Raw genomic sequence first — 11846 nt, 5'->3', positions numbered from 1 at the left:
TATAGGCATTTCTGAAAGATTGGGGGCAAAAGTTGTTTTAAACCTTGGAAAATTCAGGACTTGCCTGTCCCAGAAATTGCTGATGGGAGATGGTTAGTTAGCATCATTCAACAGTGCCCCCTTCTGTTAAGAGCACAGATTTCTGAAATTGAGTTCCTGTGGAAGCCCTGAAGAGAGAGTTCTCTGAAACAGAAAAGGTAACAGGGATTTTTTTTTTTTTTTAAAGAACTGGACTTCTGATAAGAAATTAATTGAAATAGTTCATTCTATTTTTTAAAGTCTCATATTAAGGAGCTATTTCCAGATTTTCCAGCTTGAGTTATCATGGAAAGATAAGACTTCTTTCATGTTGAAAATTTAGATTCATATTTCAAGTGTTGACATAAAAGGTAATTGTGTAGTTTTTTAAAATAGAAAAAATGATCCTAGTTTATAATTCCATTTTCTTCAATTGTTTCTTTTTTGCAAATTGTCACTATTTCTAAAGGCAGTGGTAAAATACAACACCACCAGATAAGAATACAAAAAGCTATTTCTTAATGAGAAAGTGGGAGAATATATATTAAAAAACCAGATTGATGCAAAACAATCACTACGAATTCATATCATGCAAAAGATGATAAGTTTAAATAAGTGGGAGAAACTGACTTTTTCTTTCAACTTGAATTCTGAACTTGTAGATAAAGAATCACAACCAAAATGTTATTGAATAATGTCAAACAGTTCTTGACCTCATTCATAAAAGGAGAAAATAGATTTCTTCTTATTGAAATATTATATGATTATTAATAAGTTATTATATAATAATGATAGGTAATACTTTTCCCCATTTTGCAAGAGACCACAATTTAAAAGGCTGTGGGTTTACTACCAAATGTATTTCACTTGTAAGAGTATTGTAGCATCCCTTTTCCTAGCCTTCGTGAACTTGAATCATTACACTTGGAAGTTTAGAATAATCTCTGTTTACAGTTTTATTTCTGATAGCACTGTTCTATTTGTTTCTTTTGTCCTTTTTGAGACCGGCCGCACAGCGCTCAGCCAGTCGCTCAGCCAGTGAGCGCTGTGAGCGCACCAGTCATCCCTATATAGGATCCGAACCCACGGCGGGAGCGCTGGTGCGCTCCCAGCGCCGCACTCTCCCGAGTGCGCCACGGGCTCGGCCCTCTATTTGTTTCTTATGGCATTCTTGTAAAATTCTGTTCTGTAGCCTCTGTGTCAGGAATAAGTGTTTTGTGAAAAGAGAGGAGCAAAACATATCAATCATTAGAGGAGATTTAAATTTCATTCCATTTTCCCAGATTGTGTTGATGAATAATCTGCATTTTTATAGACAAAGGAAGGAATTATAAAAAGTATTTTTATAAATACCCATCTATCACTGAAAAGGACCTAAAAGTAAATGGTTTTACTAAAGAAAATTTCTGTGGTTTATCTTAAAAGAGTTCATACAGTCATTTTTAGTCTAGAAATATTTGACAGATGATAGTGATTAACTGCCTTTGTTAATCAAAATTATAGTTTCCTTTTTTGGTATAATCTCATCACTTTAAGGCTGCAGCATTGTGAATTTAAAGCAATCTTTTAAACAGGAAAATGGGGACTGGTTGGTTAGCTCACTTGGTTAGAGCGTGCTGCTGATAACACCAAGGTCAAGGGTTCAGATCCCTGTACCGACCAGCTGCCAGAAAAATAACAAAAAAATAAAAACAAAGAGAAAAATGGTTTGGTTCTTAAGGAGATACATTTTTTTCCCATTTGTATCATCTAATTCATACAACTTTAACCCTAGGAGCCATTGATTTATTAAGATTTACAAGCTATTTTGGTATAGATAACTGTTGCCACTTTCCTAATGCATTTCCTTGCTTCCTTTTGGACAGGGGCTAATGCAAGAGATCAATGATTTGAGGCTGAAAGTCAGTGACATGGACAGTGAAAGACTTCAGTATGAAAAAAAGCTTAAATCAACCAAAGTAAGTTTTCTCACCAGTAAAAATGTTTAAACAAATGGCTCCACGACTCATCTATGACCAATAATATACATAAAATGTTTTCTACTTAGTATATGATAAAGAAGGTATTTTACAAGTAAATGATGTTTCCCCCAAGCTGGAAGCCTTCTTGAATTTAAATGCTACTGTTCTGAATAAAAAACAAGGCTTAACTAACCTGACCAAATATAACCTGCCATTTGTCTGAGTTGTCTAACCTCCTTTACAAACTGATACTGTTTTCTTGGTTATTTAGCTTGTCTTTTTCTATCTGTAGTTTTCTTTCACTCCTCTGTCTCTCTACCAGTCTTTAATGGCCAAACTTTCTAGCATGAAAATCAAGGTGGGTCAGATGCAGTATGAAAAGCAGCGGATGGAACAAAAGTGGGAGTCACTGAAGGTGCAGTAGACCTTGGGTGATGGGACCCGTGGCCTGTCGCTCTCTGGCTTGTGTCGTTTTGCCGTGGTGGTGTTTTCCGTGGCGTGTGCATTCATTTTGTGTGTGCTGCCTGTTTGTTAACAATACAGTTAAAGCTCATTCAAGGGACAATGGGATGCCTGATATAGGTTTCAGAAACGTGTGCAATAATTAGTGAAAAACAATAAACAAGTCAAATAAAAGTATTAATTGATAAGTTAAATCTAAGTCTCTTAGACTGAAACCCAAACATGGTAAATAAAACAATTATAAAGAAGTTCACCTGTGATAGAATTCTGTTTCATACCAATAATTAGTGAAAAACAATAAACAAGTCAAATAAAAGTATTAATTGATAAGTTAAATCTAGGTCTCTTAGACTGAAACCCAAACATGGTAAATAAAACAATTGTAAAGAAGTTCACCTGTGATAGAATTCTGTTTTATATCAACAGTAGAGACTGCTTTCCTCCTTCAGGACTTTCTTGGAGGTAAACGTAAACAGCAGTTAACTATTTTAACTATTTTGTGCCAGTGAATAGAAATGACCGCTTAGAAGCAGTGCAGTGAGAACAAGGCAGCCCTTCTTGCCAGTGCTGCTGAAAATTTCTTGAACTTGGTGTCAGCCCCTAGCATAATTCAAACCTATAGGGCCAACTTTCTAGCTTCTTTGGAGAGCTCTATCTTCTCATAGAACTAAATGTAATAAATATCTTTAGACATTCTGAAAATAAAATGTGACATCAAATATAAAGGTGTACTTATCAGCACTGCAAAAGTAATGTGTTATTTTCTGTGTTAAATACAGCCAGCAAAATTTAAGTTTGCTAAACCTAACTTCTTTACTAAAATGAATCTGAAAATTAAAACATTAGTAAATAGAGCAATGGACTTGGGATCTTTTACAGTTGCATAGTTAAAAAATAAAAGAGGACTTTTGCTAAATTTGTTTTTCCCACTGTTGTTGGAGATTCTGTCCTGTGATCTTAGTGATGAGGATGAATTATATTTAGTCCCGTGATTTGACTAAAGTTTTTCATGACTTGTTACCTTACCCACTAATTCAGCTCTCTGCTTGTCCAGGAAGCATGAGTGCCATCCTGAAATGCTGAGTAGATGTCAAACAAATCTTATCCCATTTGTACTTTATTTGGTTTGATGACACTAAATATCTAATATAATTGTCCTCCTTGATTAACTTGGTCAGGTTTTTAAATTTAACATAAGATTTAAACCTTAGGTCTATCCTATTTCTAATTACACTTTAAAAGATTTCTTTTAATTACAAAGAAAATTGAAATAATTATACTATAATGATTATAAATTGGGCTTATATTAATAGTCTTGCTTCCTGCTCATCATTGCCCTTGTATAATTTCTGATGTTTGTGTCTAAATTCTTATAGATTCTTGTTTCATTTGCAAAATCTGATTATTGCTTTAAAGAGCTAACATGGTCTCTGAATATTCTCTTATTGTCATAATCTACTGTTATAAAATGAATTTGTAATTTGTAGGAGGAACTCGCATCGTTAAAAGAACAACTGGAAGAGAAGGAATGTGAAGTAAAAAGGCTACAAGAAAAATTGGTTTCCAGGATGAAAGGAGAAGGGATAGAAATTCCTGATAGAGGTAAAAATACATATTTAACATTTGTTATCTTACTTTGTTAAAATCCTCTAAAATCTACAAAAGAAACTGGTGTTAGTCAATATGTAATTTTAGCATCAGAGAAAGATTAGCAAAAGCCAACTAGACCCAGGACCACAGGGAATTCTCCAAGACTCTCTGCTGTGATGGGGAATTCATTAACTTCTTCAGCAGCTGGAGGAAACTTCTGTACTTCACTGGGTGTTCATTTTAGATTACTAATTGTAAATTCTCAGCATGAGAATGTACTTGTCCAAACTGCAATACAAGGGAATGTCAAGAGAATTAAGAAGAACCATTACTATGTCCCAAGATTGTTTCTCTCAGAACTGAAATAGGACAAGATAGAGTGCAGAGCTTTAGAAATCTTTTCTGCCCTTTTGAGAAAAGAGAGGAATGGCTGTGTACCTTTGGCAAATTAGTGAAAATTTTTTACCACGGGTTGAGCCAGAAGCAAAAATAGGCTAATTCTGTTTTTTGGAAAAATGTATGAGTGTATCCAAATTATTTTTTCATAACTGAGGAGGTTCGTTCTGAGTATTATGTGGATTATAATTTTTAATAAGGTAGGTTATACATGATAGAAAATAACTTGAATAAAATATGTCTTTTTAAAAATTATATTTGTAACTATAGTGTGCATGATATCTGACAACACCAGGTCAAATCGAACCTTTCTTTGTTATTACAAATGACAACGGTGGCACTATGAGATACCAAAGCAACTTTTGAATCATTTGAAACAGAACAAATTCCAGTTAGTAGCTTGGTACATTTTTATCTCTTACGTAGAAATTAATAACATTATTGTCTGCATAATAAGGGACTTGAATTAGATTACCTCTAAGTCTTTCTTGGCTCTGGGATACCATGGCTTTATATACCTGTAGGTATCACAGTTCCCTCTCCATAGGAAAACTCGGCTCATCAAACCTAAGGGAAGTGGATATACCTCTTGTATTTTGGCATATGTAGAGTTGCGTATTATTAAAGGGCATTCAGAAATAGGTCATACTTTTAGGGCTTTAAGATTGAGATAGAATCACAGGACTTGTGTATTAGAGGGTATTTTAGGGTAGTGCTATCCAAAGTCTAATCTGAGGGCTAGAACCAGTCTGTGAACTGCTTGTTGTCCGTGCACAACCAGATAAATACAGGGTTTGAGAGCAAGTGTTTAGAAACTTCATGGCAGCAAGTCAATATATTGATCTGACCAGGTCAAAAGGAAGAAATATTCTTTAGAAAATAACACCCATTAAGTTTTCTTATTACAAAAATTGTACATGGTCTCTAAAGAAAAAAATTTAAATATAGAAAGTATAAGAGAAAACCTCATGCACAACCAAAGAAAGAAAGAAAGAAAGAAACGTCATGGCAGTCTGACACTGCAGCAGTATATACGTGCATCATCAGTGGACTCATGTCATTGAACAGAAGCCTGTATCAGTGTTGTTGAACTTGAGAGGTGAGTTGGATGTTACACAAACAATGTACTAGTCACATTCAGGAAGGACCACGTATCAAACTGTGATGGAAATATAAAAAGCAGCCAAAGCAACATTAACTTGTTTTTCAGCACATATGGTGTAAGAAGTGCTTATACTCCATAGGCCTAATTTTAATTTGAGAAATTCAAAGTTCAGAAAGATGAAGTGAAAGAAATAGTAACTCGAATTTAGGTCTTCTGATTAATTAGGTACATTCTCCAACCTCCCACAGAGAATTATTTATTGTACTACCAATCTTAAAGTCATAATATAGGGCTTAATATCCAGATTTTATAAGGTTAGAGTCCCCTTATTTTAGGTGAAAGGAGACTAAGTAATAGTGCTTTAAAAATATTATTTATTGTTGTAACATATTCTAACTTCCAATTTGATGGGTTTTCCTGCACAGATGAAAATTTTAAAAAGAAGCTCAAAGAAAAAAGTAAGGTTTTTGGTGTATTTCCATCAGCCTTTACATTCACCAAAAGTACTACTTGGACTGTTCTTTGCATGTGTTTTAAAACATTTCTCTCACCAAAGATGTAAAGTTGCTTCATCAATAAGCCCTCCATTTCTTCAGAGTATACATAATAGAGGGTAGACAAATAGACAATACAAACAAGGGGTAAAAGATCATTTTGCAGATTTTGTTTGATTCAGCCCTTTTGCTCCACTGGGTACAACAGGGCACACAGAGTGGTAGAGATAAGAAAATGTTTTCTCTGTGCTCTGGGTGATACAGGATCGAAGGAGAAAACAACACTTATATTTATGAAAACCCACTGTTTTTAAGATTTACCACAGTTGAAAGACCATTTTGAACTTTGCTTTTGTTCTGCAATGTTTCGAAGTCCACTATTTTACTGAGGTTTACATCAGAAGCTTCTTTGAATTTGTCCTCTTGGTGTTACAAAAGAGATTGTATCCAGGACTGATTAATGGAGACTGAATTATTTAATGCAACATAAAGATAAATCCTTAATGAGCTCTTTCCCCCACACACTGAATTTTTTTTTTCAGTTTTTCACAGCAAAATTTATTAGAAATATAGTGGTTTTGAAAGGTCTAGCATCAGGTGAGGGCTACCGTATACAACATTACAGCTGGGAATGTTTCTCCAAAATGTCATGGTCAAATAGTACAATGGAACCATTAAATTTTACGTATGTATGAAAGAGTTAGAGCTTCTGACATACAGTGCAATAAAAGGGGGGGACCACATGGATTAAAATTTTAAGTACTCATCACATACATTAAGACACAGCTTATTTTAGTCAAGTCAGAAATCAGAACTGCATTAAAAAATGTAATGTAGGGTAATCAAACCAAAAACCTTGATTTGTGATTGTAATGCTCTACTACATAAACATTGATCATAGCAAGGAACAAAAAATTCAAATCACACAGTACAAAAAAATCTAGACATTGAATTATTAAGTCAAGGGAATTGTCTTTAAAAAAGTGTCTATAGAATAGATCTTAACTGAAAATGTTATATCAGTGCTGAGTGATGCTCCATTATTTTAAAAATTATCTTTTTTCTTTTTGGTTGCTTAAAAAACACAGATTTATTATCTTACAGTTCTAGAGGTCAGAGATCTAAAATGGATCTCTGGGCTAAAATGACATTGTCAATCAGTTAAAATTATCTAAAGTAGAGTATTTTTTTCTGATAAGCAGGCAACTTTAGCTGAATTATTTTTTCTGTTTCAGCTTTTTAATTTATGGTTTCACATTGGAGTGACTTTTTATTTTTAAAATATTTGAGTTTTTATTATTAAAGTAACTTGCTTTTGTATTTGAATATCAAATTTTAAGGAAAAATCACACTCAGCTTACTTTGGCCTCTGTGTCTCAAAAACTGTTTTAAAACAGTATTGGAAATGAAGTTTATAGATGAAGCAAAATGCTTATTGCCCTTCTGTATGGAACCTGCAGCCAGCTTCTAAGCATGACTACTCACGTAAATATCACGTTCCATGAGGCTCTTAGCATTCCTGTCTCCATCTTGGTTATAACTGAATATCATTTTCTCTGCTTTTCTCATTATGTGTACCATTCAGTGCTTTCACCCACAGCTGTCTTGGTTCCTTTTTTGAAAACTCCGTGTTTTTGTTGTTACAGTACTCAAATTTCATCTCAGCTGTTCTCATGAAGGTTGTGTTGTTGCTTGCAGAGGGTAGATAGCTCTCACATGCCCTTATTTTCTTTCTGGAACAACTGTTTGGGTGAGAAAGATGGTGTTCATCTTTCAGATTTTCCCTAAAAAAAGAATATGGGTGTTAAAATGCTCCCTTTTAAAAAGCAAATAAAACAAATTATTAACAATTGTTACCTTAAAATATTCCATTCTGAAGAGTAAGTAGCTTCTCGTCATTGTCACATGTGTTAACTGAACTGACTTCTGGTTGGTCATTGTGTTATTTTCAGACATTGAAGTTCAGAAAATGAAAAAGGCTGTGGAGTCTTTGATGGCAGCAAATGAAGAAAAGGTATCCAGATGAAATTTAAAGATATTTGTGGATGTTTTGTAACACCATTTTGATCATTCCGTGCAATTTCTTGAGATATCCCAGTTTGAAAGAATATACCCAAGACACTACTGACATTAAGGAGCAAACATTCCCTCTCTCTGCATGCTCAGGAACACACACTGTCAGTGATGGCAATTGTGATTGTAGCTGTGTGCATAGGAATAGGGACCTGTACCTCTGGCTCCACTGAGAATATCCCCCCTCTGCCCCCATGAGTTTAGAAAGTGTTCAAACTACCAGATCGGTTCTGTATATTCAGGTGATAGTTAAGAGAAAGGATGCATTCCACAGTACATCATTGCTGTGGTCACTGGAAATTCTGGGCTAAGATACGAACTCTGAAGGAGGTAGACCATGACAACTTTAACTTCACGATCGTGTTGGTTTTCTTCTCCATATACCTATTATTTCCTGCACACTCCTGGCCTCTTTCACATCCGTGGTTGTCTCTGCTCTCCTGAGAGGTGAAATATCAGACAACAGAGGCACAGGTGCAGTGAGGTCATGTATGGGCCTAGGCCTTGTTTTATCTACATGGACTGATACCAAGGTCTCCAGGGGTTCTTTTCCCCCAGTTGGATCTTCTTACCCACATCTTCAGTTTCACCCTGCTGGGAGCAGGGACACAGGTACTCTAGTAAGGCAACGTGTTTCTTCATGGCTTGTCTGGCCATCCACGTATATAGTAGGTGGTAACAGTCGAGTTCAGCTCCATGTCATCAGAATTGCTGTCCCCTCGTGTCCCATAATGAATAGACAAGGGGACATTTTCCCAAGAAAAGAGTGATTTTGAGAAAGTAAAAAACAGCAAAATATCAAAGAACTTTGGCTTAATCTTTTTCTCACAAGTTTTTTTTTTCCTAATTCTTGTCTACTCTAATTCTTATCTCATTTATGTTTAGCTTTCTCTCTTTTTATTTACTCTTTATTCCTTGGAAATAAACTCATTGTCATTTTCACCCCCCCATATTTAGGTTTCTTTTTGCTAGGCTTTCCCACTATTGAATAAAAAGAAAAGTAATTAGCAAGCTGCCCACCATAGCTTTTTATCTTTTTAAAAAAAAAATCGCTGAAATTTATTTTGTTTTAATTTCTTTCCCCAAAAAAGCAACAACAAACAGAACTCTCAGTGTTGAATGACGGCTTACCAGGTGTTCAAACTGCTAGAGAAGCACCAAGAGTAACATAACTTCCATGGGAGTTTCCAGAAGGTTTCAAAGAGGACATATTTGAGTAAATTCTGAGGAAGAGCAAGAGTTGTTCATGGGGAAAGTTAAGGTTTCCAGGCAAAGGGGCCATGAACCAAAACATCCCTCAAAACCCAGGCTGGAAATAGCCCAGTGCATGCTGAGAAAGTGCCGGGGCATGAGATACAGGGAGGTGGGGGTGTATGAGGCTGACCAGGGAGCTCAGTCAGAAGGCAGGCGACTTCATGTGCGAGGCTCGTGCTGTGGGGTCCTAGCTTATAGACCTTGGGCAGTGACATAATTCAATTGCTACTCTTGAAAGCTAACTCTGGAAGCAGAATGGGGGAGTAAAGAGAAATATAACAATTAAGAAACTGTTAAAAATCGTCTAAGTGAGAAACGAAGAGGGCCTGAAATAGGGCAATGGTGGTGAAGTGGCAAAGAGGGAAGAGATTTTAGAGAAATGTACAGGCTGACAAGATTTAAAGATGTCTGGATTTGAGAAATGAGAGTAAGTTTCTGTTTTGTGCACCTGGGTGAAATGATAGTACCCTTAGAGAGTTGAGGAAACCTAAGCAGAGGTTCAAGTACTGGAGGGAAATAACGAGCTTAATTTCAGATACACTGTATTCAATCTGATGTGCTCATGGGACATTCTTAGAGAAGATTTCTCTTAGAAAGATGGAACCTGAATCTAAGTTTTAGGATTCATGTAGAATTACAGATTGGTGAGGAGTGAACGTCATCAATTTTTAGAGAAATGTAGAATCGTAGATTGATGGGGACTAAGCTACAATTGATGTCAATTAGCTTTTGCTCCATGACAAACCACATTTATTATTTCTCATACTTCTGGGGGTTGCTGATCTCTGCAGTCAGTTGGTGGCTCCTGTGGGGCTGCATGATCTAGGATACTGCAATTCAGTGTCTGGAGATTAATACACTGGTTTGGTTTGGCCCCAGTTGGGATGACTCATCTCTTCTCCAAATAGTCTCTCATCCTCCAGTAGACTAGCCTAGGCTCCTTCACATCGTTTCTCAGACTTCCCTAGAGCAGCACCAGAGGGTAGCCACAATGTGCAAATGCTTTTCAAGCCTTTGCTTGAATCACATTTGTTGATATCTCATCAGGCAGTGACCAAGGAGTCACATGACCAAGGCCAGAACCAGTGTGGGAGGAGCTGGGGAGGCTATTTTTATAATGCACCATAGCTGAGGGCATAGAAAAGAGAAGAGGGTCAAGGACAGAACCTTGGAGCTCTAAATTCATTGTCCAGGTTGGGAAAATAATGGGGTTCATGGTAGTGGAGTAACTATCTGGGCAAGGGATTAAAAAATCAAAATAGAAGAAAAGAAAGAGTGGCCAGAGAAATGAAAGAAGAAAAGAGTGGGTTCAGTCAGGTGCTACCTAGAGAAAAGGCTGGAAAAGTGTTTGTTGTTTTAAAGGATAGGAGATCACTGATGACTAATTGGAGCAACTTTGATGGAGTGTTTTGAAGAAGGAAAAGCCAGATGGTGATTAATGAGACTGACAAAGACAGCAGATGTAGGTCTTTCTTTCAAGGGTTAACTTATCAGTTAGAGAGGAGAGTAATGAAAGCTGATTTTTTCTTTTTCTTTTTTTTTGGTTTTGTTTTGTATCTTATCACCTTGTTTTGTTTTTGTTTTTTAAAGATGGCAGCTGAAGGATAGGATCTCTAAATTTAGAGGTACTTTTTTCATATCTCTGATGTACGTAGGAAAAATATTCTAGATATTACCAGTATTACTAAAGTTTAGAAGTATTTTTTGATTATTGTAAATAATTCATGTCTACTTACTCTTTATGTCACAGTTACCTTTTCTGTTTTAAAATCATGGTATTAAAGGTGATAATTTATTTTAATCATAGGATCGGAAAATAGAAGATCTTCGACAGTGCCTGAACAGGTACAAGAAAATGCAAGATACCGTAGTACTGACCCAAGGTAAAAAAGGTAGAGTGTAGCTCTAATGGGTTTTCTACCTTACTTGATGTTATGTGGCCATGAACTTATACATTTGGCCTCAGCTTCTTTCAGGGATTGTATCCATTGTCCCAAATTGGGTAGCTCATTCATTTATTGAACAATATTATTAGGCAACTCTTCTCTGCCAGAAAGTGTACGGGCTCTTGAGTGGAGTGTACTGTAGACGGATGGTCAGGGAGAGCCTCTCCAGAGAGAGAGAACAGCAGCATGTGCCCAGATCCTAGGGGAATACAGAAGTTGGTGTGTTTAAGTAGTCAAAGAAGACTAGCGTGGCTGCAAAGCAGTGAGCAGTGGGCAGAGTGAGATGAGATGAGAGAGTAGAGATGAACAGCAACTAGGTCATGCAAGGTGAGGGGTTCAGCTCTTGTTCAAGTGCAGGGGGATCCACAGAAGAGTTTTGTCTGTGTGTGTGTGTGTGTGTGTGTGTGTGTGTGTTTTAAGTCAGCAACATTATCTTTGCAACAAATGGACCAACTTCTGTATTCCCCTAGGATCTGGGCACATGCTGCTGTTCTCTCTCTCTGGAGAGGCTCTCCCTGACCATCCGTCTACAGTACACTCCACTCAA

General features: G+C 36.4%; 1 protein-coding gene across 1 annotated transcript in view; it reads left to right on the top strand.

Moving 5' to 3' along the window:
• PPFIBP1 (PTPRF interacting protein, binding protein 1 (liprin beta 1)) overlaps positions 1–11846 on the top strand; it is a 158245-nt gene that overhangs the window by 115876 nt on the left and 30523 nt on the right. Inside the window, exons 9-13 of the mRNA XM_008569442.1 lie at positions 1884–1976; positions 3929–4043; positions 5958–5990; positions 7979–8040; positions 11161–11252. Coding sequence (XP_008567664.1) covers positions 1884–1976; positions 3929–4043; positions 5958–5990; positions 7979–8040; positions 11161–11252 — 395 coding nt within the window. The remainder of the gene's footprint in view (positions 1–1883; positions 1977–3928; positions 4044–5957; positions 5991–7978; positions 8041–11160; positions 11253–11846) is intronic.

This window comes from Galeopterus variegatus, unplaced genomic scaffold (genome assembly GCF_000696425.1).
Source record: "Galeopterus variegatus unplaced genomic scaffold, G_variegatus-3.0.2 Scaffold496, whole genome shotgun sequence".
Classification (NCBI taxonomy): Eukaryota; Metazoa; Chordata; class Mammalia; order Dermoptera; family Cynocephalidae; genus Galeopterus; species Galeopterus variegatus.
Note: the sequence above shows the minus strand (reverse complement) of the source record. Positions and strands in the feature narration are given on the sequence as shown.